The 27,118-nt window shown below is 37.5% G+C and overlaps 1 protein-coding gene across 1 annotated transcript in view; it reads left to right on the top strand.

Annotated features, from left to right (window-relative positions):
• Window positions 1-27,118, top strand: part of ALB1 (ALBINA 1) — a 157,648-nt gene that overhangs the window by 39,117 nt on the left and 91,413 nt on the right. The window contains exons 2-5 of the mRNA XM_089809317.1: window positions 4,071-4,249; window positions 5,293-5,377; window positions 5,469-5,785; window positions 6,059-6,182. Coding sequence (XP_089665443.1) covers window positions 4,071-4,249; window positions 5,293-5,377; window positions 5,469-5,785; window positions 6,059-6,182 — 705 coding nt within the window. The remainder of the gene's footprint in view (window positions 1-4,070; window positions 4,250-5,292; window positions 5,378-5,468; window positions 5,786-6,058; window positions 6,183-27,118) is intronic.

The following is a 27,118-nucleotide window of genomic DNA, read 5'->3' as shown; positions in this document are numbered from 1 at the left end:
ACTACAAAGAAATTCTCCATCATTTTGTGATTGGCCATGGTGATACTAACTTGGGGAACAAGATGGGTGCAAGGTAAGAGCGTCCTCCAGTGACCTTAACTGGGAAACTTATGTGTGCCTTTGTAGGTAGACCTCTTTGTTTCACTAGTGATGAATTTATAAAGTTTAGAGTAGCTTTGCTATCCAACATCACAATGGCCCTCTGCCTTGAAGGACTCCCTGTACCCGGAGTACCCTACATCTCGGGCTCTCAACTAGGGCGATGGTTCCTCTGCAGTGTACCAATGCAGTGATATTCTCTGTATGATTTAGGCTGACCATCTTGGTGTCCTCTGGTGGGTAACCACCCTCTGTGGTTAAATTTTCCTGTTCAATCTTATCATTAGATATGATTTCTATGTAATTATATCCCTTTTTCAAGGCATCTGTGCCCAGGTTGCCACAACTTCTTACAAGTGAAACATAATTTCTTCCTTTGGAGCTCATGTCTGGTCACTTCGTCCAATGAAGGCTTCTTCAGCGGAGGTTTGTTGTCTTTGTCCCTAATGATTACTGGCGGTTTGGAGTGGGAGTAACCTCAAGAGTATAATGCCGATGACAATGCCGTACTTTGTGCCTTTTTGATAGGACAGAAACTCTTTACCCAACCCCTTAGTGGTTCTGTCAGTCTGTCCATGAATAGTACTATCCGCCTCCTTTCAAAAATGTCTGTAACTAGTACAAAGAGTTTCTGAAATTCTGTGATGTACCGGTTGACTGATCTCATTTGCCTCAACTACGTCAACTCTTTAAAATTAAGTTCTAGATCTTTGCCATCAAACCGATTTATCAAATTTTCAATGAATTTTGCATACATATTTACTTGGTCATCTCTGAGCGTAATTGTGCCATGACGCTACCATTCATGCGTCACTCCCTCCAAATAGATCGCTGCAAATTTAATTGCTTCTACTTCTGGCATCGGTTTGCGATGGAAGTAGGTATCAACTTTCATTACCCATGCCTTTGCAGATATTGATCCGGATGCATCAAATGGAGACAGATTTACTTTACTCAACTTCCTTTAGAGATCATTGTTAAAATATCCTCGGTTTCAACCCCTAGAATATCACATTCTCAATTCCGTGTAGTCTTTGTAGGATATATCTCCTTCCAAGTTTGCATTCTTCTAATCTTCTTTCAATTGTTCTTGAACTTCCTCAAAAGTTGGTACCCTTCCTTCGTGCGGCACCTCGGTCGGTGGAGGGAAAGTTGGCATGGAGGGTTGAGAGCGTGCTTGATGAGGATTCGCTTTTTTGGAAATTGAATCATCACTATTACCATTTTGTTTGCTAGATATTTTACTTTCAGCTAGTTTCCTCAGAGTCTTCCATAAGTCGCTGAAAATTATTGATCTGTGCTTGATTCCTTGAAAGCTCCCTCAGTAATGCCACAACTTCAACAAAAGTGGGTTCTTGTAGATCTGCCATTCTATCAACTGAGTGGGATCTCCTTCGTTTTCGGCTATAAACTTTCATTTACTGTCCACAGGCTGGCAGGATGTTCCAAACTACCCTTGTTTCTGGATCCACCAAATCTATCGAAGGATGGAACAATGTTTGTACAGTTGAAGCTAATTGAATAGTGCATAGTAGCTGCAAATATTCGTACATAATGGGATGTTTGGGAGAGCTGAAAGTTTGTACAGTATGGGGGTTTCTTGTATGGAGGGCTTGTAGCCGTATGATATAAGGTTGATGGGAGGGATTCTGGAGGAAGTTGGACGGAGTGAGATGTTGGTGGAGGGAAGATAGTGTATGGACAAAGAAAGGGCCATACGGTAAATGTTGGGATGGAGTACAATAGTGACTTGTATGGTAATGGCTACAGATCGTACAAATGAGCAATGAAGGATGTCGTACGGTGGTGGAAATATAGTCGTTTGACAGTGCCTGAGTTGTAGGTTCGCATAGTTATATGGGGCAATCCGTACAGTGGGGATCGGGCTGGCCATACGGTAGGGTTGAACAAGTCGTATGGAGGGCAGAGGTGATGGAGGGGCAACCGTGCAAGGATGTATGGATATGAATAGAGTGATCTGTATGGTATGGCAGACTTGATCAACGATGTTTTTATAAACATAGAGATTGTTAATTACCTTCGAATTGCCAAATGGACACTGAATGCACACAAAACACTGAATAGAGATTACAGTTGCAAATAAAATGATGGTGCTCTGATTTGCTAGATCCGAGCTAAGTAATATAGAAACAAAATCAGGTGAGGGTTGAATCTCACCAAAACCGGAAATAGCCAAGTAGGGAAGATCTTCCACTTCCAAAATGATGAACATACTGAACTCCAACAGGAATTTGCAGTACAACAAAATAATTACAAAATTGCATATCAAAATAACTCAACCTCATGGGTATAAATAACCCGTGGAGGGAGAAACTACATGCCAAAAAGAGACGACAAGCTCCTATGGAAACAATTAAAAATAAAATGGGTCCGAGATCTGCTAAATAAATCAGCCCATAAACAAAGGTTTTAATAATTCATTTATTTTATGACAGGGATATTACAACATTGGCCTCACCCATTGCAGCCACAACTTCCTCAAAATTCTTGCATAGGAATTTTATGTTTTGTTTATTTCAAGAAAATTGTTCTACTTGAGGAGGAAACAAGAAATTCAATGCCTTATTTCTCCTATTTGTTCAACCATGAGACATGGTGAGTCGAACATTTTTCTACCATATATCATGTTGCTCATCACTTATGGACCTCACATTTGTTGTCTTTACATTCATAATTGGACCCATTATCTCTTGTTCAGTAGGGACTTTTAACCTCATTCCAAAATTAATATTAGCGTCCACTGAATTTTTCCAATTAGGAGATCTTTAAAAGCGAGTATGATAAAAAAAAAATAACACACTTTCAAAATTCAAGACACGTACAAATCAAAATTCAGACTTTCAAACAACAATCAGAAGTAATTACCTGGTCAGATGATATCTAATTGTATGAGACGACAAGGAGTCTCCAATTACATGCCTTTGACTTTGCGCTTGTGTCTATTGCAATTTCCAACCATGATTGCAAGCAGTGGAACTTAGAGAAGTACATGATACAATGTAGGAATACAATACTGGTATCCATTCTCCAGGGCTTACAGTTGTGCTTGAACTTGAAGGCAATGGAAGAACACTCGAAGTATCTGCTTGGTCCATGGCTGCCATCTTTTCTATTCTCCTGTTTCTGAGGTCTTTTCCATCAAAAATTTCTGTTTGAGTCTTCACCTGTTGCGGATCTTCCAGATGGGTCTCTGTGCAAAAAGAAGGATGCTGGTCAGACATACAAGCAGTGTGAAATTTAATGGGATTGATGCCTCTTCCAGTAAGATTACACGTAGGCTACATGATTACAAGCAGACGGTAGACTAAGCAGATGGTAGACTAAGAGAAAGAGAGGGATGGAAGAAAGGGGGACAGAGGGAGCGAGGAGATAACCGATTATGGAAAAATAAATTAAAAAGGAAAAGTCAAAGGAAAATAAGATCTTCATATTTCCCTTTTGTTTTTTTCTCTTGCACCGTGATCAAAAGTGGACAAAATGAGTTTTCAAATAGTCAATGGAAAAAACTAAAATAAAGAAAAGAAATACACAAACCTCTTTGTATTTGCTTATTCAAATGAATCAAATCCACAGATGCATCATGGGCTTCAGCAAATGCACCGTCGAATGCACTTGGCAGTTGAGTGTTTAGTGTATAGCTGTTTTTTGCTTTGTGTATTTGCTTAGACTGTGCATTTTGTCACTTTTGTGCCCTCTGTTTAATGTTTTAGATCTAACTTAAGGTTTATTCAAATTGTCTTAGCATTTTGTTCTTTAGTCTTCCAATTTTTTTCTGAGCTTTTTTAGCTAGCTGAATCTGTGTATCAATGGGAGAATGGAGCATTCTTGTTAGTCTTTACCATGGGAAATTATATTGTTTGTTGTTTGCTTGGTTGTTAACTTGTGCTTGACCTCTGCAGAGAGATTACTACTAAATTATGCTTTCTGATTTTTTATTTTTTTATATATAGGATGCTATTAAGACTGCATTGCTACTGGGAGCTGTGGACAATGCCATTGGTGGCATTACCATTTCAGGAAAAAGAGGAACAGCAAAGACAGTAATGGCACGTGGATTGCATGATATACTTCCCCCCATCGAAGTTGTTGAAGGATCTGTTGCCAATGCTGATCCGTTGTGTCCTGAAGAGTAAGCTACTTAATCACTATTTGATGACAAGTGGTCCTAGGAAAGTTTTTGCACCAAATGTAATATTTGGTAAATAATTTGACCCTGTGAGGTAGTATTTGAATTCTGGTCTAATAGGAAGAGGTTATTCATTGAGCTTTGTCAAGAATTGTATCTCTTTTCTTTTAATTTTGAGTTGAGTCTCTAACTATGCCAAATGCCACACAAACTCTGACATTCTTCCAGAGGCAGTTATACTGTTAGCTGATTTATTAATTAACCTTTCTGGCAGTGAGTTTCTGCCAAAACATATTCTGATGAACATGGTTAATGCAGACTTCACCATTCTTCATATGATTGTAAACTTTCATGAGGCTATGTGCCTTCCATGATCACAGATACAGGTTGTTAGACATATTTATATCAAGAATTTATAGTTATCTCTACTAACTAAATTATACTTGAGAGAGAGAGAGTGTGGGGGTTGGGGGAGGAATGGTGGGAGTTCATCTCCCTTTTTGTAGTAGTAAATAATATTAGTATATAATACTCTTCCTTTTCATAGTTTTAACTTTCAAAGCCTGGCTAAGATATGAGATCTTGTTGTAGAAAATTTTTACTGACACTTTGTTTATTGAGATCACCTTGTGATTAAAATAGTCTCATCCTTTTCATCTCCCTTTCCATAGCATTGGCCTCCTTAACCTGGCTAAGTTGTTGTAGAGAAATCTTACATGCACTTTGTTTATTGCCATATACAATAATTATTTATTATATCATTAAAAGTACTTTTTAGTTCTTTTGCATTTTATAATCTCATCAATCCTTAGACCTCTGGTAAAAATGGAACAGTTTTACCATAATCATCTGGCAAGCTTAGTGGAAGTACAATATATCTAAGTGCAAGCCAACCATATGGAGATATGTGCTTAGTGTTGAATGGGATTCTTGTTTCAGCTGAAATTTAACCTATATTTGTAAAACAAACTGCCTTGATTTGTTTTTTGCAACCTATGTATACTTAATTTCTTACCATCAAGTAGAAATTAATGATTCATCTGCAGGTGGGAAGAAGGACTAGCTAATCAATTGAAATATAATAGTGACGGTACACTGAAGACAAAGATAATCAAAGCTCCCTTTGTGCAGGTAGCTTGTTTGGTCTTTTAAGCTTGGGACTTTCTTTGGATCTTGCAATGAACTCTCTTACTGGTCAAGTTATTACTTCTTTGAAATACAGATTCCACTTGGGGTTACAGAAGATAGGCTTCTTGGGTCAGTGGATGTTGAAGAGTCTGTTAAATCTGGAACAACAGTATATCAGCCAGGTCTTCTTGCTGAAGCTCACAGAGGGGTTTTATATTTTGATGAGATAAATCTTCTTGAGGAAGGTATATGCAACTTGCTTCTCAATGTTCTTACAGAAGGGGTGAATACTGTGGAAAGAGAAGGAATTAGTTTTCGGCATCCCTGCAAACCACTTCTCATTGCTACTTACAATCCTGAAGAAGGCTCTGTACGGGAACATTTACTTGATCGGATTGCAATTAACCTCAGGTATTTTTTCCTTTCTTTTAATAATTTGATCAACAAATAATGTTTGCTCAGTTACCTTCTCTTGATCTGAGGTATGGTTATGTTTGAATTTGGCTTGTTTTTCCCTGTTTAAGAATTTTATAGTATCACTAAATGACATACACATTAAATTTTACATCATGGATACCAAAGTTTGGAAAGTTAATATTGGATCTTTTGGTGGGGGAATACAAAGTTTACCAGTTTCCTTGGGATTATTTATAGACATTGTTATGAACCTGGTTTACCTTGCAGTGCTGATGTTCCTATGGATTTTGATGATCGCGTATCAGCCGTTGATATTGCAACACAGTTCCAGGAAAGCTCCAAGGAAGTATTTAAATCAGTAGAAGAGGCAACGGATTCAATAAAGACTCAGGTAAATTTGTTTCTTTTTATGTTTTGTGTGCATACTTGATATTCTTATGATCTGAAATATATATAATTTAGGTAGTCACACGCGCGCACACACATGTACGCCACAGGCAAAAACACATGAAATATATATTATTTAGGTAGTTACACACCCACTTACAGACATGCACACACGCAGAGAGATATATATTTATATATTTAGAAAATGGAAGAAGGGTTTTTGTACCTCTACTTTCAGTGGCTGCTGATTTAGTGATTTAATTTAGGTAGTTACACACACATGAAATATATGTAATTTAGGTAGTTACACACACACATGCACACATAGAGATGTGTGTGTGCACGTGTGCAGAGAGAGAGAGAGAGAGAGAGAGAGAGAGAGAGAGAGAGAGAGAGAGAGAGTCTACTTTCAGTGGCTTCTGATTTAGTGAATTAATTTAGTGTGGAATGGATTATGGATTAAGCGCATTTTAACGCCGAGGATTTGGCATAATAAAGACCTCTTCTATGAGGCCTTAAAAAACAATCAAAGTAGACATAATGAAATATGCTTAGATGTAGGCATTTTAAAATGACGTTAACAAATAAATGTGGTGTTTGAATGAAGACCATTTGATGAAATAAGTGACCAACCTACCAATCTATAGCTAATTAGAGTGTTGAAAAAGAGATTAATGCTTTCTTGTCAACAAATCAGTGTGGCATGCATTTATTCTAGATCTATGCTCCATAGAGTATTAGGGGCGGGGATGTTAGGACGTGTTTCTGATATGGGTACTGTTCGAAGCCAAATTTTAAGAGACGACAAGGGATAGCTATTAAAAACGTAGGAAAATTTATATATATATATAGAGAGAGAATTCATATATGCACATCATAACATTGATTCAATACAATGAATAAATAGCAAATAAAAAAGATTCAAACAATTTTACAATTTCATTCTAAAAATATGGCGTACATATACCAATATTGCCCAAAGGCTCCAAGTTTCACGCATGAGATCAAAATGACATAAAAAAAAGTCCTACTAAAATGCTAAACAATAACATAGAAGTTCAACTCCATAATCATATGTCCATAATAATCAAAATCAATAATGTATCTGCATATGATATATGCCAAATAAATGACTGTCCTCTAGGAATCTCAATCTAAATCAAGATCATCATGAGAGCTAGCCTTTGAGTCACTGGTAGGGGTGGGATGAGGGATCTCATCCAATGGAATCCCAAGTAGTCCTGGAGGTGTGTCATCCTCCTCAACCTGCAGAGCTTCCTTGGGATTAACATTCTATCATAATGCTGGAGTCTAACAATATGGAGGAGTCTACTAATTCTGTAGCCGCAATACACTATGAACAACCACTAACTTCTTTGATTGTTTAGAAGTAAAGTTGTTCCTCATCATTGATTGGACGAAGCTATGTGTGGACCAGTTCCTCTCTATAGCAGAGGAACTCACAACCTGTGAAAGAAGATGAACAACAAGAATATTCAGCTTAGGTGTATCTTTTCCATGCCACGTCCACAATCCAATGGGGTCCCTTTGAGCTAATGTAGCTCTATTTGTTTTTGCCTCTAGTCTATTTAATGTTGGACGAAGGAGATTGGCAAAGTCAAGCCACTGTTGACGAATCTTACTAGCATCATCTAGATTGTACATTTTTGCAAGGGCCTTGAAGAAGCCCTCCTTGACCTAAGTTGAACAAATAAAAAACATATTTATTTATTAATTTGAAATTTGAAAGAAATTTGCAGCTTGCTATTTCACATGATTTAATTAAATATTTTTAAACTGAAAATTCGAGATTTTAGATTCGAGACTCACCTCCTCATCCCTAGATGGAATGACTCTCCTAAGGCTCAGTGCATAACATTTAGGATTCACAGCATAGGCTTCCATATAGACTGTAGTGTTCATAATGTTCCACCATTGTATCACATGGGCCTAAGATGCTCCTCATAAAACTCCCCAGTAGGGTCCTTGGCATGAATGACATGCTTGATTTGCCCAAGCATGCTATCAAAGGTCACATAAACCTCTCCAAGGCTAGGAAAGTCAGTATCAACATATATAGTGACTTGTACAATGATATTAATGAAGGAGCAAATGTAGCTGCAAATGCAAAAAAGTTACAAGTTAAAAACATCATAAATTTTAAAATTCTAAATTCTTAAATAATAAAATCAGTAAATGCTAAAATCAGAAATAATTTTATTAAATCAGCAATAACAATTTTTCAAATTTCTTATCTCATGGTAGACCACCAATTATCATCAAGGATTCTTTGTTTCACACTTCTTCCAACCTGTGTATGAGATTCATGCCATCTATTCCACTCTACATTGATCACCATGAACTAAGGCCTCTTGGACCTCAAGCATCCTCTCCGTCAAAATACAGTAGCTAGCTTACCTAGCCTCCACGGGCTTGAGGGATTCTTTCTTTGAAAATGTCCTAAATAGTGCAAGACATGTGTTGTGATTGCGGCTGAACATTTTCTCATTTCTAGCCTTATATACCATAGCCTTTATCCAATCAATTTTTCCAATGTCCTTCAAGGTGTTGTTCAGTGCATGTACATAACATGGGGTCTAAAAATTGTGCCTATAAGTACTCTCTTCCTCTAATCCAAGCTGACCTACACATCTGAGCTGAATTTGTTACTACCTACACAACATCTGAAGAGCCAACCTCTTCTATAGCATCTTTTAAAATTTGAAATTGGAAGGTTGTGTTGGGTGGATATTTTGCAACCAACAATTTATTCAAATTCAGTCACAAAATGGGATGACTAGCTACAATGTGTGAGACAAATCCTCTCCTACCTTGAAGGGAAGGTTCCCCCTTCTCACTACCCCTTGGATCAACTTAAGGTAAGCAAGAAGCTAGAGGTCTTTTGAAGGGTGTTACTATTATTCTTTCCTCTTATTTCAAGAAAGAATCGTCTTACTCGTGGAGTGGGTAATGGGAAAGAAGAACCTCTAAACTAGACTTCTATATAGGAATTGGAAACAATGATACCAATACTAAACACCAACTCATAGGCTGATTGAGTGTATCGACTTAGATCTCTGTCTATTTTTATCTATTCTATAAGAAAAGTTTCTACCATTGGGGTAAACAAACATAATTTCTAACTATGTGCATGAATTTTAGACAGTAATATAAGCTACAATCATAACTTATAGTCTATAAATTACCACAATTGCTCCCTATCACAACTTCGGCTCCAATTGCTTCTTAGATTCACTATGCTCTATTTAAACACACAATAATAACTTGAACGAAAAATAATAGAAACAAATTGCAGTCACAACTTCGAATTTGTTCTGTCGCAATTGTTTCTAGTCACAGCTTAGAATCCAAATGTTTCTTTCTATTCACTTTTCTTTCAAATTTGTGCTACACAATCACAATTATGCTTGCACAATTTTGGCAGAGCTCTCTTGCATATAATAAGGATGATTTTTACAATGAGGGGGGCATTCCTTATATAGGAAAAAGGAATGAGAGAAAGGAGAAAATGGTGGGAGAAACTCCACCTTGACTCAATCAAAATAGGAAAGAAGATTTATTGGATTACATGATTGAAGGTTCATGTAATTGGATTACATGCAATCCATCTTCTGAAACTACAACAATATGGAGCAAAAGTTGGAATTGCTGAATCAATTTTGTAGATTGTTAGCGAAAACCTCTGTACTTGGTGATGCAATTGTGGATGATCACTGGATCGGGAGTCCCTATATTCCTTGCCAATATATTCTCTTTAATGAATTGCCAATTGTCTTTTGAAAACTTGATGTGATCAAGTTCTTAATCCTCCTTTGTCAGGTTTACACATTCTGGAACTTTCAACACTTCGAGGACCTTTTCAAAGTTGCTGAGATGTAAACCTGTAACAACTTTCCCATAAACATCTTCAATTGATTTCCCTCTCTCTCTCTCTCTCTCTCTCTCTGTTTTTTTTTTTCGGATCAAAGTGCTTTAACGCATTTTCACACAAACTCAGGCTCTAGGGAAGCCATTGGGAAAGTGGAGACCAAATGAAAGTTGCTTCTTTGGATTCAAAGCATATCTTCTTGATGGGATGTCTCTACTCTTTGAGGAAATTATGACATATCTTGAAGAGTGCACCATAACATGAAGATGAAAACATCTTCCAATAGGATTGGATCCTTGAAAACTTTGAGATTTGAGTTACAATGACAAATCCATGAGGGATGCATGTTTGAAGTATGGATTTAGATATTTGTTGAACACTTTAGAAGGCTGGGAATGTTTAGGATAGCTTGTATTTTGGGCAAAAATGACCAAAATCAGGTTTAGGATGATGGAATACATGTAGGCAAAATGGGGCTTTTGTTTTGCATGACAAAGAATGCAAGTTGGAAGCATATGGATGTGTGCAAACTGAGAGTTTAGGTGCTTAAAAATGTGAGTTTTTATTATTATCAAAATCAGGTTTAAGAGATGCAATTACATATGGTAAAAATCATCATTTTTACTTGATGTAAATATGTAATTGGGTTTGGAGAATACAATTACATATGTAGGAATATGGAGTTTGAATGAATTTGGATAATGGATTGAATATGGAAGATGAAAGCATGGAAATGCACTTGCATTATTGAGGCAAGTGTTGGTTCCCAAAACCAGAGATTGGAAATCCAAGAGCTTTGCCAATTCTCCAATAGGATTACCCAATCAAGTTTGCCCAATGAATAGGAATAACCTCAATTCCCCAGCACTTTAGGCTTCGCTAAATCTAGGTGGATGAACCTTCAGTTTAATCCTTCTAACTTGGTTCAAATATTTTCTACAATGAATTTACCTTTGTGAATTCATAAGTTGGCAAAGTCTTTAAACTTGATCAAAATAAAGTTATATGATTGCTTGAAACGATTTAATGTTTATATAAGATTTTATCAATAATTGAGTTGATGCTTGCAAGAAGGAAATACATAAGAGAATCACTGACTTCAAATATAAATCCAATGATTATATTTCAATGATTCCAAAGACCAGTGCCTTGTTTATTCAAGCAATAGAGTCTACCACAATGAAGATTCTTATTTACAACTTTATGAGACAATATAATTTAAAATATCATCAATTGTTCTTGTGCTCTAAATGCAGAGAATAAATCGCCTATGCAATTCGATGCCAGTCTAAAAGGATTCTAACTTCTTGGTGGGAAGCACAATTAGACATGGATGAGGAAACACATATATTTCACATATCCCTAATTATCAAACAAAGAATGCTATGACATCTAATACATAAGCATTGTCGGAAATAATCCAATAATCGCCTTATTGATCACAAAGAACAAATTTAAATTGTATTTTATTCTCTTTGCCTTAAATAAATACAAATAGAGATTTTTTATTTATCATTAATATATGTATTAGTCTATGTACAAGCCATGCCTTCTGATCTGCAACCTTCCTTACAAAATTTGGATACTCAGTAATTTTTTTATTGCTCTTCTTTTCTATTTTTAGGTCAGTAAAAGGCAATTGCCAAATTTTATTAAATTTATTAAATATTTACATTGTTTACCCCATTCAAAGTGTGGGCGTTGGGGAAAAAAGAACGAGGAAGAAAACCCCTAGTGTAGCCCGGGACCGAAGTCTTGCATACAAGGGGAGGAAGAGGAAGAGCCTCCAGTACATGATTGAGAGGAATAGCCTCTATTTACAATGGCTGATTAGATGGCAGGGGTGGCATACCACCATTTACACTTGCCTCAGAGTGAGGGCTTTGGGTAGGCATACCAACCCTTATGTAAAAAAAGAACCAAAAAAGGAAGTTGGAAGATTAGGAGCAAATGTGAATAAAATGTATAACATTTCCTCCATAAAGTGGGCCCAACTTCAAAAATCTGCAGTCCTGCAAATACAATGCAACCAAGCTCAACAAGAAGAGGGGGGGAGGGTTAGATGGTTCCACCTCTCTTTGAAAAGTGATAGACTTAATCAATACTCGTCGTGAGACCATATCTTAAGGAAATGATACTAATATGACTAAAACCAAAGATTCAGACTGATTCCAGGTCGGCCTTGAGTCTCAGAAAGGTATCACAAACTCTGCTTGTGGGAGGAAGCTTACTAGCCAATTTGGAAAAACAGGTGTAAGCCTGCTGATTCAATTGAGTATGGCAGGCCTCCATGCCTGCTCCCAACTCTAGATAGAGAAGATCATTATGAGTGAATGCCCAAGCTGCCGACTTGAATAGCCAAAATATAATGAAGTTCTTGTGCTGGAGAGCCCAAAAATCAGCCCCTACCACAATGAAGATTCTTATGTACAACTTTATGAGACAATATAATTTAAATATCATCAATTATTCCTGTGCTCTAAATGCAGAAGCTAAATCACCTATGCAATTTGATGCCAGTCTAAAAGGATTCTAACTTCTTTGGTGGGAAGTCCAATTAGACATTGGTGAGGAAACACACATATATATATTTCACATATCCCTAATTATCAAACAAAGAATGCTATAACATCTAACGCATAAGCATTGTTGGAAATAATCCAATAATCGCCTTATTGATCACAAAGGACAAATTTAAATTGTATTTTATTCTCTTTGCCTTAAATAAACACAAATAGAGATTTTTTATTTATCATTAAATTATAATATATCAGTCTATGTACAAGCCATTCCTTCTGATCTGCAACCTTCCTTACAAAATTTGGATACTGAGTAATTTTTTTATTGCTTTTCTTTTCTATTTTTTAGGTCAGTAAAAGGCAATTGCCAAATTTTATTAAATTTATTAAATATTTACATTGTTTACCCCATTTAAAGTTCGGGCACTAGGGAAAAAAAAGGGGAAGAAAACCCTTGGTGTAGCTTAGGACCGAAATCTTGCATACAAGGGGATGAAGAGGAAGAGCCTCCAGTACATGATTGAGAGGGCATAGCCTCTGTTTACAATGGCCAACTAGATGGCAGGGGTGGCATACCACCATCTACACTTGCCTCAGAGTGAGGGCTTTGGGTAGGCATACCAACCCTTACATAAAAAAAGAATCAAAAAGAAGTTGGAAGATTAGGAGCAAATGTGAATAAAATGTATATCATTTCCTCCATAAAGTGGGTCCAACTTCAAAAATCTGCAGTCCTGCAAATACAATGCAACCAAACTCAACAAGAAGAGGAGGGGAGGGTTAGATGGTTCCACCTCTCTTTGAAAAGTGATAGACTTAATCAATCCTCGTTTTGAGACCACATCTTAAGGAAATGATACTAATATGGCTAAAACCAAAGATTCAGATTGATTCCAGATTGGTCTCGAGTCTCAGAAAGGTATCACAAACTTTGCTTGTGGGAGGAGGCTTACTAGCCAATTTGGAAAAAGAGGTGTAAGCCTTTTGATTCAATTTAGTATGGCAGACCTACATGCCTGCTCCCAAATCTTGATAGAGAAGATGATTATGAGTGAATGCCCAAGCTGTTGCCCTTAATAGCCAAAATATTATGAAGTTCTTGTGCTAGAAAGCCCAAAAATCAGCTTGTGTAACCAAGGGAGGGCCCAATAAGTTAACTTCATGTCCTATTTACAAATAACTTACCCCTTATTTATATCTTAGCTATAAGGGAAGATACGACCTTTCAAATGAAAAGTCATTCCCTTAAAAATTCATATATTTTTATGTTAACTTTCTTTAGTTTGGCTATCACACCCTTTCAAATATAATTCTATCACCCATGCTTGGACATACTCACCAACACAATTGGATGAAAAGTGCGTATGTTTAAATGCTTCCTTTTGCGCTTCAGTCAGCAATCAATACCCCATCAATGTATCTATTCTATATTACCCATGCACTGATATCCTTGTCAAAGACACTTTTTATCTTCACTGCACGACATCATGTGTTATTGCTTTGGTGATAATTACAAAGGATAGGATTGTGAAATTTAGGATCATCTTTCAGATTTCTTTTGCAAGTGACTAAAACAACAATAATTATTTCTTCTTTCTTATACTGGGGATCTACGCACTCAAGACTCTTGAATTTAATCATCAAAAGGGTAAAAGCCACGCCTTGGTTCATGGATAATTGCAAACATCTTGTTGAATGAGCCCGTGTCGATCTTTACAAATTCTTGTGACTGCCAACACTATTTTCTAGAGCCTATGTGACATATCTAATCTTGATGCAAAGTCATGATGAAACCTTAGTCACTAGCCGATATCATTAACTGTGATACTTCTTATGAATTTGGAGTTTGACTTGCCTGTCGCTGTCTCATTTGGTGATTGGAAGACCAATCTCTGTCAATATGCAATCCGGTATCACAGATGCTAACCAAAAACATGCTAACACCCTTTGTCTCATGACTTTGGAGGATGAAAGCATTTGTCCTAATAATCTCGACATCATCTGATTTTTTTACAGATCTCATTTTGTATAGGAATGACCATTAAAACTTTCTTAGAATCTTTGTCTATCAAACCAGCCACCGCCACTGCTATGATCTTCTTCTATGGAATCTATAGAATCACTGTCAGTATAGTAATTGTTTTTCGTACTACCAGCTGGACTTAGCATTATTCTGTCAGCATTATTAAGAGCCCACTCTGTAAACTCCAGAGAGGAAGCTAGTTCTCTTAAAGCTTTCTGAGTGGAAAATTTGGTAAAATTTTCCCATCCTTCATGAAATACTTTCTTACAAGTGTCTCTTGGAATATAGAATAACATTTCTTACTCATCAAACTCAGAATATGAAGGTGGAGTATTTGTACCATAGTTACAGGATTCGGACTCGCCTCTGACTCAGAAAGTCAAAATCCGACCCGGACTCGGCCCCGACGACTGGACTTGGCAAGGACTCGGAAAATCAAAAAACCCATGAAATTCAAAGATTTTTAAGGATTTAACGATTTTTTCATGCATCATTTAGTCAATTAACATCAAATACACAATAATTGAGATAAATAGAAGCTACTTAACACTCATACACAATTTTGCATAGATTACATAAGTATAACACCAAATTTTTGAAAAAAAAAACTGAATAACATAATATAAAGTTGAAGATTTAAGATTTAAGATTCAATCCTTAATAAATTCCTGACATACCACAACATCATTTTCAGAATTAATATACACTGAAAAAAAAACACCTTCCAGAAATCTCTATCTTTTTAAATTAAAAAAAAAGATTTTAAAAAAAAAAAAAAAAAAAAAAAAAAAATCGAGAGTCCTAGGCTCGAGACTCGGCAAGTCCATGTGGACTCTGCTAGGACTTGGCTGCGTTAGAGTCTAGAGGCCATTTGCCTCGAAAAGGCTGCCTCTGCCTCAGACTCGCAGAGTCCCGGAACACTGATTTGTACAATGAACCATTGATGATCCAACCATATGTGACATAGGCCATGGAGCTATAAAGGATGCAGCTAGAGACTATCCTGCAAGGCATGTGAAATTAATTAAATACAAAACCAATTAAATAAGTGGTATGAATGTTCTTGGCAGGTCTTCCATGGATTTGATGTTGCTAGCTGTGAATAATGGTAGACACCCTATGGTCGTAGAGATGTTCATCCTTACAACTATTTTGACAGATACCATCATAGATGACTAGTTTGGGGTAAATGTCCTTCTGGAGGAGATGTGGAAGAAACTCAAGAAACCAACTCTTTAGCCTTCAACTTTCAATTTACTAGAGGCAGACCGACAGGGAATCAAAACCCTTGGGACATTAATGGCCCAACAGGTCACTATAGGAACACAATCGTGCGTGCTAGATTGTATTATGATTCCACTCAAAAAGAAATGATATGACACCATTCTCGGTAGGGGATGGCTAGTGGTGGTGAGGGTCAATCACAATTGGAAGCCCAATCCTTAGCATATTCTCCAAGGTTTCTAATAGCTCTTCTAGTTCTCACAGTCTTCATTAGCATTATTTTATCCTTATGAACAATAGATTTGAGAGAAGATTCAAGTTTTCAACTTTAGGTGAAGCATCTTTTAATCAAGATGTTTTGAAGGCTTGTAACTTAGTAATCAATATCTCCCTATTGAATCTTGGAATAAGAGGCATCACTTTCTCAATATCACTACTCTTTGCTTCCTAGGATGGTGTCAAGGATCTGAGAATGTTTGTCATCGACCTCCGTACCTAGTTGGTGAGCGAAGAGATTGCATCTTCCTCGAAGTTGGAATCTGACACAGAGCATGGCATAGTGGATGAAGGAAGGAGAACCAAATGTAGCCTAATGCTGAAGGTGTTCTAGAACTTGAGGAATGTTCAGAGGATGAAATTGGCTTGATGAATGGACTCTTTCACTGGCAAATGGAAGACTATGAGCTATTTGACAGTTATATGTTGGAGGTGGAAGAAGTAGAACAAGTGTTGAAGAGATTTTTTTCCGCTTGAGTACGAGGAGTATAAAGAGGGGGAGGTCTGTGTGAACAAAACACCATCTCACAAATTTGATGTTGAGAGACCAATCAAGTATGAAGAACTGTCCTTACAAATAACCAACCTTTGAGATGAAGAAAATCCGCACATATACTGCTAGGAAATGATTGGAATCCTTTGTTAAAGTCCGCGACATTCAAGATCTTTCTGGAAGACAAGGTTGTATTCGCATAGGCTTATAAAGATCTCAAGGGCATACCGTTGAAGTTATGTGTACACCGCATTACTCTAGTACCTAGAACCATACTTGTGTGGGAAAGGCCTTACAAAATGAATAAAGACTATGCAACAAGGGTGAATGAAGAGATTGAATGGATGCTCGATGTGGGGATCATTCTCAAGGTGTAGACAAGTAATGGGTGTCCTCGATTGTGATATCACTGAAAAAGGAGGCCAACCAAATCAGACATTGTATCGACTTTAGGTGCCTTACTGCTGCCTCGTGAAGGATCCCTTCCCTATCCTGATTAGGGATATAGTCCTAGAGGAGGTTGCTGAATATGAAATGTACTCATTTATGGATGTATTCTCTTGATACAACCAAATATCCATCGCAAAGGAGGTTAAGTGGAAAAAACCTTTGTGTGGAGGACAAAGTGTATGCATATAACCGAATGCCCTTTGGTCTATGCAATGCACGGAAAACATTCCAAAGAATAATCCTCCACATCTTCAACAAGATGTCGATAGAGAATTTTCGGGTCTTCCTTGATGACTAATCAATTTTCAGTGGGTAGTACACACTTAGCACCATTTTGAGAATTTATGGAGACATGATAGAGAGCAAGGTTGGCACTCAATGTGAAGAAGTGTAGGTTTATGGTCCTGCAGGGGATGTTGCTAGCTCATATCGTTTGCAAGGTCAGATTAAAGACCAACCCCAACAAGGTTAGAGTAATCATCGAGATGGAGGCTCCCACAGATGTCACAGGGTTGAAGTCATTTTGGACCATATTGGCTACTATAGGCAATTTATAAAGAACTCCGCTCAAGTTTCCTACCCCCTTGATAGGTTGATGTGGATAGGAGAACCCTATGTTTGGGGAATGAAACAAGATGCCTCATTTGCAGAACAAAAGACAAGACTAATCGGGGCACCAATTCTAGCATATCTCAATTGGGATAGGGAGTTCCACGTGCACGTGGATACTTTAAATTTGCAATTGGTGCAACTCTAGCGCAGTTGTATGATCATGGCTTGGACCACCCCATTTATTTTGCTAGTAGGTTGTTGTTGAGTGCAAAAGGAATTATACTACAAAGGAGCATGTCATGTCCCCTATTTTCCTTCAATAGAATTAAATAATAAATGATAACAAAATAATAATCAAAATGAATAAATAAATTATAATAGTATTTATTAATTATATTATCAATATAATGATAATAGAAAAATATAACAGAATATATTATAATGCAATAAAGATATAATATATTAAAATAAATGATATTATTATCATGGCACATAAATAAATTGTAAAATGGAGATAAAAAAATAATAATATATTAAATGAATATAATGTTTTAATATTATTATTACTAGATAATAATATCACTACAATAAAATAAATGATAAAAACAATTATAAACAAGGTAGTGATATAATCACCAATATGATATAACGATTCAATATAAACAAGTTTATAAAAAAGAAAACTTAAATATAAATCTATTCCAACTATAATGGTGTCATGACCAATACACGTCTAATCGCATGTAGAAGCTATAAGAAGGAAAAAACAAGAAGGAATCGGGAGGAGATCATGGACGAAACATAACATATTATTATTCTATTATGTTCAGAAAATCACAAAACAGAGAAGTTAGAAATGAAAATCAGCGAATAGAAATATCAAGTCCTACTTCCATCATTCGATATTCTGTAGAAACGGCAAGCTACAGGATTTGAATCAATTATGAATTCGTGTGCACATATGTGAGATAGTACCACCAATTGAAGGAAATAGCATAAAGAATATATCATATCAGATATATCAATCACTATCTTATCCTTTGTTGTTATTGATGAGAGTAGCATTCAGAACATTCCATTCCATATACGCCCAGATTTTGATCTGCACAGTTCAACAAGGTCTGACTGGCAAAGATATGTTGTGAGTATATAAATATATAGTGATCAGAAAACAAATAGTCAAGTCGACATTCAGTTACACAGTCAGCACGATATTCATTAGCACATTGAGCATTAATCCTTGATATTTATTCATAGTTCAGATCCTTCGCAGATTTCCCTTTATCGAATAGAGGCTCGTGACTTTTGGATAGTAGTTTAGAGGCCTGACTGCTCCATAGACCCATAGACACAAGGTCTGATAAAAAGAATCTTATTTATCTAATGCAAGGTGACATTCTATTACATAAGGGGATATCATGAATCAAATACAGTCTGCCAGAAATTGCAGGCATCGTTCTTCTCTGTATTGTATAACTACAGTATCCATAAAGGATCAAACTTGTACCCATTCGAAGAGCATAGCAAGGAGAATATAGAAGGGAGAGTTGCATAAGATGAAAGACTACAGAGTCAGCATGAGTAGAATCATTGATGGTGGAAACAAGTAGAGCTCTCCAAGGCACCGAAACTTATCGAGTCAGCACAGAGGAATTACAATTAACCTTAACTTCCACTGGATAGGAACGTGGATTCAAACCCCAATCAAATGATACAGTTGGTGCATGAGCAGGAATTACAATACAACTTTGGATATTATTTGGGGAGTATATATTGACAGAGATAAGTCACGCAGGAAGCAATAAGGCAGAAAACACCGAGAGAAAACAATGAATGGAAAAACTAAGTAGAAGATGAATAACATTTTTGTGGCAGATTGAGCAGACAGAAGCAATAAGGCATTACAAGGAGGCATCGAGGCAACCATTCTGCAAAGTCACATCAGCCATAACAAGGCACTGTTGCAGTCTTAGAACACATCAATACCATATACTCCAACAATAATAAGACCTACAGAGGTGGGTCTCAGCACTGATTGCACTCGAGCGCCAATAGAGTGTACAAAAATGGGATCTTCAGTCATACCGTCCAGAATATTATAGATTATGAAATAATATTTATATCAGCAGTCCACTCTTACATCAATTTAGGGAAACCTACTGAGTATCAAGTTCTTTCCAACCTAATCTTATCAGGATTAATAGAGATCTTAGAGCACTAAGTGTGACTATAACATTAAGTCATCTAGTAGATATCAGATTGTCCATCTGAAATTGCAAGGATATTATACTTTAAGTAAAGTCATTGATGAGTAAGAAGTCTTCTATAAACAATTTGAAGGAATCAGTCCCAAATTCCATAGGCCTTGACGAGGGGTCATTACAGAGCAGGAGGCGCTAGGAATGGTTTATGTTGTACAATGTTTAGAGATTATTTGTTGGCGACACTATCCATGTTCTGCATGGACCACTAGACACTAATGGATCTGGTGAATAAACCAATCATATAGGGAGGGTGAGCAGATGGTTGTTGCTGCTACAAGAATTCACCTTCACTATTGTGCGGCCTAGGAAGAGCCATGTCATCGCAGATCAACTCTCTAGGATTAAGTCTAGAGAGCCGCCAGAAGGAGTTAATTGTGACTTTCCTGACACACTTGTTTCAGATTGTAGTCTTGCTAGATTGGTATAAGAGCATCAGAGAGTACTTATCAACCTCACAGTTTTCGAGTGACATGCCATTGGGGGAGCAACAATGGTACTTACAAGTCAGACCTTTCACTTGATTGGCGGTCTGATATACAAAATGGGACTCGACCAAGTGTTGAGGAGATGTGTCATGGAAGAGGAAGTATAGAGCGTTCTAAGAGAGGCACATGAAAGACCAGTTGTAGGACATATTGGACTAGATATCATCGTATGGAAGGTGTTCCTTGCAAGATTGTGGTGGCCTACTCTGTACAAGGATGCTAGGGATTGGGTCATAAGTTGTAACACTTGTCAGAGAGTGGGGAAACTACTGAAGAGGGATTTCATGCCGCTTAATCTTTTTCATGCCCAAGAACTTCTTGAGTGTTGGGGCTTGGATTTTTCAGACCTTTGAAGGCACGAACTTTGCTGGACAACTCAACAATGGACATGGCAAGGTTCATATATGAGCAAAACATTACAAGGTACAATATCCCAATCTAGTTGACTAATGATAGAGGAGGTCACTTTGCGAACCATGTCATCCGATTGCTCACAACAAAGTTAAAGATTTCTCATTCACTATGTATCAAGTCCATATTACCCTCGAGCCAATTACCAAGTGGAAGACAAACAAGATCTTGGTGTTGGTGATATACAAGTCATGCAGAGTAGAACAACTTGGCTGGGAGGAGAAGTTACCATCGCTACTCTAGGCATATTGCACAACCTACAAAGTAACAACCAAGCAAACACCATCCCAGTTGATGTTCGGATAGGAAGCTGTTCTCCCCACAAAGTTCATGGTTTTGAGCGTCAAATAGCGATTGAAAATAGATTGGGTGATATGGAAAGTCTCCGAGAGAGATTGTACTACTTAAACAAATTGCATGAGTGTCAGATGACGACTTAGTGGGCCACCAAAGTAGTGCATAAGAGGTGCAATGTGTGGCATAATAAGCATCTCAGATGGGTTTAGTTAACCCCAGGGCAACTACCATTTAAATACAAGAGAAGGAATGAGATCAAGATGCCAAAATTTAAGATTAAATGGATAGGTCCATACCAGGTACAAGAAGTTGGCGAGAGTGGTGCTATCAAATTATGGACACTGGATGGACAGGAGATCTCGAAGGTGGTGAAAGGGTCTAAGATGAAGCCCTGGCGTGAAAGGCGAAGACAACAGGTAGGGCGTCTCGAGCCAGAGGGCACTTCTAGATGAAGTCGATAAGGAATTTGAAAAAAGAAAAGAAAAGAGAATGACCAACCAGTGCACACCATATGATGTCATTGTTTGGTGTCCACTGGGTGGTGGGCTTGTATGGTGACCATCGATGGTGGCGTTGATACCGTATGATGCTAGGCAAGCAAGCTTTGGTAGTTGTTAAAACCATGTTGTATGGTGGGAAACACAGACATGTCGAATGATGATTTTTTCCATAATGAAGCAACAATAACATCTACCAAGACCATATGGAATAGGCAATAGAACACAGGTATATTAAGAGGCATTAACGCATGAAGGGGTATGTGCCAGGTTGTCTTCACGTGTATAGGCATTCGGCGGTAGAAAATCCTATCAAGATGACAAAGTTTCTTCTGAAGAATGTACAATATCACACCAAATTAAGGTAGCACGACATAGGGAAAGGACTAAACCACCAAGGGCACCATGCGAAGAAACAAAAAGGGCTTTTTTTCATCTTTTTTCTCCACCAAGGATGTAAGACACATGCAAGGTATGGAGAACGACAAGACTATGGGTAGGTTGGAAGAAGACTCATGGTGATACATGAGGTTTGGGATTGTGTACGACGATATTGGAGGATACTGTATGTAGGATATACACGGACAATTGGAGGCAGAATTGGGCCACACGACACTACCACTATTGGCAGACATAAGTTTGCATGTGAAGAACAGGTGTGAACACCATTTGGGGTGCCAATAACCCTAACCGTTTTGCTATTCTTATACAAAATGACACATTAAGAGACTTTTATTAATGTTCTCAATTGGGAAAAGAAATTGGATGGCTCAACTACAGTCACAATCGAGTAGTTCTAGCATGGATAAATGACAAGGGTGTTGCCATTTGGTGTCAAAGTTGTAGGCAAAATGGACACAAGCTTTAGTGGCAAGAAGAAACTAGGACTGAAGGTACAAGTGGCTGCTCAAAAAGATGCGGTAACACCACAAACAATGGTCTTTAAGGGATTGAATGAATTGGGGTGCAAAAAATGGTGACAAGATACTCCCGATGATGATTTGATAGAGAAAAGCCCGAGGAAAGCACAAGTTCAGTGGACCATTTTCTACATTCGTGACTACAAGGGTCCCCTTCAGACGATGACTACAAGGGTCCCCTTTAGACAATGATATACTTTTGACAGATTCTCATGATCCAACACGTTTCAGTATTTGGGGTGTGACTTGAAGGTTTCCTTTACTGCTACAGAGTTTACTAGAGTCTTTGGCATACTTGGAAGACATGGTAAGAAGATTGATGTGAAGGAAAAGAAGATGACGAGGGAGGTGAAGGAATATTGAATTAAAATGGTATCCAAAACTTTCGAACCTAAAGAGATAGACATGGTGGCAAAAGTGTCAAAAAGGTTAGGGATGAAGAAGTCCTTCATTGTAGAAGGGTCATAGAGATGCATTATGAATGCAGTGAAGAGTCAGTTGATAGGGTTGAGCACCTTAGACATAGCCCTTCCCTAGATTGTCTTGATGAATGGCCTCATGAACAACCTAGTGTATGACTTGCCGACACTCTTAGCAGATTGAATGTTTGAGTTTATGATGTTGTAGCATATAGGCATTCTTCATGCCATATTATGCCATAGGTTTGTTTTTGGATGCTGCGCAGGAACAGATTCCACAGGAAGAGCTTGAGGTGAAGCTTGAGGGCATCCTAGCAAATAGCGAGCCACCTATAATGTATTGGAGGCAGTTAGATTTAGGGACAACGCCAATGCGGTGGAAGAAGTGACATCAAGTAGTTTCGGGGTCCGAGTCTAAGGATGTGGATAGAGGAAGAGAAGCTACGTCAGAGAGCTCTAGAGTTTGTTGTAATAGTCAAGTGGTGGAGGATGAGGCTGTAGAGTCTGTTGTAATTGGCATTGTGGCATCCATGTCCACACACACACAACACAACCTCTTTTGTTCAAGGTGACACACTTAACACTATCAACATCAGTAAGGTTGATGACCACAACACCCATTCCTACCATCAGTCAGATTTGGACACTTGTAAGTATGGCACCAATAGTAGTTGCACCAATGGAGTTGGTTGAGGAATTTCTCGCAATAGATGAGATAGTGGATCCTAGAGCTGAGTTGGTGATAGTCAAGTGGTGGAGGATGAGGCCGTAGAGTCTGTTGTAATTGGCATTGTGGCATCCATGTCCATACACACACACAACACAACCTCTTTTGTTCAAGGGGACACACTTAACAATGTCAACATAAGTAGGGTTGATGACCACGACACCCATTCCTACCATCAGTCAGATTTGGACACTTGTAAGCATGGCACCAATAGTAGTTGCACCAATGGAGTTGGTTGAGGAATTTCTCGCAACAGATGAGATAGTGGATCCTAGAGCTGAGTTGGAGTTGCTTGGAAGAGATTGGTAGCCTGTAGAGCCGCAAACAGAGATAGAGATAGCCGAGACAGAGGTAGAGGGTAGAGCCTATGGGGAGTGGTGTGCTACCAAACGCTGAGATAAAAAAAGCTAAATTCTTTTTTAAGTGAGTACAACATAACAGTGATGGCACTAGTTAGAACCACCCTCACCTCTCCTTGACACACATTACCTCTTGCTCATGAGATAGTAGATCTTGATGATGAGAGTTTACCAATTTGGCCAATGCCCATTGAGTTGGAGCAGATAGATTTTGAGCATCTTCGAGAGCCAGAGACTTTAGTAGAGATAGTACCAGAGCACATAGTTGGAAAACTCGGACTTGGCAACAACTCGCCAAGCCCCCAAAAAGTTTAATTGGGAAAAGCTCGGCCATTTTAAAAAAAAAACAGGAAAACTTGGGAACCTAAAAAAACTACTAAAATTTAATTCAAGATTACATTTTTTTGCAAATTTCAATGAGAAGATGCATCTAATGAGTTAATTAAAGAGAACACAAAAGAAACAAGCAGGAGTTAAGATATATGTAAATGCATAGTGGGTACAAAATCGCATTCTCATGTGGAATGCTGATGGCGGGAAGCATAATAGTAATTAGTTTGTGTCAAACTAGAAGTAAAAACATCAGTACAATCACATCATCCTCTTCATAGCTTTACTAGCATACTGTAATTCTCTATTTTGCATAATATATATAGGATTTTTGCCTTTTGTTTTTAACAAAAATAAAATAAATTTAAATTAAAAAAATAGAGTTTTTTTGAAAAACTTGCCAATTTTTTGCAAAAACTCAGCGATTAATCGACAATTTTTTCACAAAGACTCGGCGATTTTTTCTCTAGCCAAGTCGCGATTAAATCTTGGAAAAACTCATCGGTCCCAAAAACTCAGCGATTAGTAGAAACTCACCAATTTTTCGACGATTATACCAACTATGCCAGAGCATACCCCTGACAGAGACATTGTACCTACAATAGGAGCATGACCCTCTATAGGAGCCACAAAGGGAGTTTGGAGATGGTAGCTTGGAGTAGTACTTATAGGATGTGGCCATAGGAGCTAGGTGAGTGATAACCTATTCTCATACACAGGCCCAAGAAGGGGTGGTTCAAGAGTTGGGGAGGTTGTTGACTTTTGTTCAAGGGGGATGTAACCTTCCATTCTGAGAGTTCTATGAGTCTCGGGGATGACGAGCTACAAAGTCCTTTGCTATGATGAAGGATTGGGCTCTCAGGGAGAGAGTAGGGTAGAATCGGGTGGATGCCTTGATGAGGGAGATTGAGTAGGCTTTTAGAGAGGGCTATTATATTCTCCGTCGCATAGAGCACATCTCTTCCACTCATGAGTTAGTAAGCACCTCATAGATGTTGTAAGTGAACCCAAAAAACCAAAACAAGTGCTAAAAGATCTCAAATGGACTTTCCTCCCTTTCAAAGAAGGACAACCTTTTGTTTGTTTTATACATAACACGATGTAAAAGTTCATTTCAAAAGCTATAGGATAAAGATTGAAGCCTTTTATCCATAACTTGATTTATTTAGAATAAGGTGGGTTTGTTTGTGCAAAACAAATATTAGATGTCATCTTTCATCATACAAAGATCTTCACTCTCTCAAAACAAAGAAACTACATGGTATTGCTATTAAGTTGATATAATGAGGTCTTATGATAAGATTGATTTGTTATTACTAGCCTCAATTCTCTTTGCGTTAAACTCTCCCTTGTTAAACAAAATGGGTTTTGAATATAGTAACTAAATTTTGGTTCTCTATCGTTGTAAATTGAAGCCATGCCAGTTTCTTTTCTTATTTTAGAGGTATAAGACAAGGTGATCCTCTCTCATCTTTTTATTTGAATGGTAGAGGCTTTTGGGAGCTATTTAAGAAATCAAGAAGTTGAGAGAAAATCTAAACGATTCTCCTACTTGTGAATGTTAATTTAGGATTGCTGCAAATGTAATAGCATTGCCTGTGTTTTATGTGTTATTCAAATGCAGTGATCTCTCTTGCATTTATATTAGGGATGAGGCAATGAGAGACACATATGTGCATGGGACATGTCTATTCATTATTATGTGATTAATATAATAACAATTGATTATGTAACTATATATATATATATATATATATATATATATATATCTTCAGTTTAGTCTCATGGGATTTATCCGGCTGAAGCTACAAAACATCGACACTCCCTCTTAGCTAGGGAGAATAAACATAGGATATGATATTACATCAGCATAATATCAAGAATGACATGTTCAAGAATATCATTAATCAGAAGATATTTACCATTAGATATCATCTCATGATATCAAGAACAATGGCCTCAAAATATCAAGTTGCATGAAATTCACCAAGTACTTTGAGTAATGGCCTCCTGAATATCAAATCACATGATATTCACAAAATATTCAAAATGCTCATAAGGTATGTGCACACCTATCCTCAATAATACTTACCATAGGAACATAATATTCATGGCTTGTTCAAGGAAATTAATCCACCATGCAAGATATAATCTATCATGATTTGCTTAGATATCATAAGATATTCGTCATGATAGAGGGTTAGACTATTGTTAGACCATCACCTTACTGTAGTAACCACAAAGTCATGTAGTAACTCACGTGACATCCACCATGCCTCAACGTAGAGGGTGGAACCAAGGGCTTTTACCTCAAACTTCTCTTAGAGAAGTATGCATTTCCCCCATGCCTCAACCTAGAGGGTGGATCCACCATACCTACTTGAAAAGGGTAGAACAAGGGATTTCACCTTGAACTTCTCTCACAGAGAAGAACTCATTAATAGATATCAATCTATTGACCTTTTCATCCAAGATTACTTATGATAAATCGTTAGACTCCCTTTGAATCAATCTTCTGAATCAATCTTCTAAGCTCTTGATCCAAAGTTACCTCTGATGAAGTGTTAGACTCCCTCTAAATTTGAGATATCAATCTTGCTCCTTCACATCTATATAGATCAATCAACTAAGAAAACACGTGCTCTGTCCTATGACCTTCATAGATCTGAAACAAAATTGTGATGGGGCAGTTTTGTACAACTGAGTGCATGTTGTGTGCTTCGAATAACATCCATACATAGGGAGATAGGCAACAAGAACTTGTTGTAAGTTGTATTATCGACACATTCAACCAAGGATGCATTC

Source organism: Cupressus sempervirens, chromosome 11, assembly GCF_028749045.1.
Source record: "Cupressus sempervirens isolate cs-2001-9-10 chromosome 11, ASM2874904v1, whole genome shotgun sequence".
NCBI lineage: Eukaryota > Viridiplantae > Streptophyta > Pinopsida > Cupressales > Cupressaceae > Cupressus > Cupressus sempervirens.
Note: the sequence above shows the minus strand (reverse complement) of the source record. Positions and strands in the feature narration are given on the sequence as shown.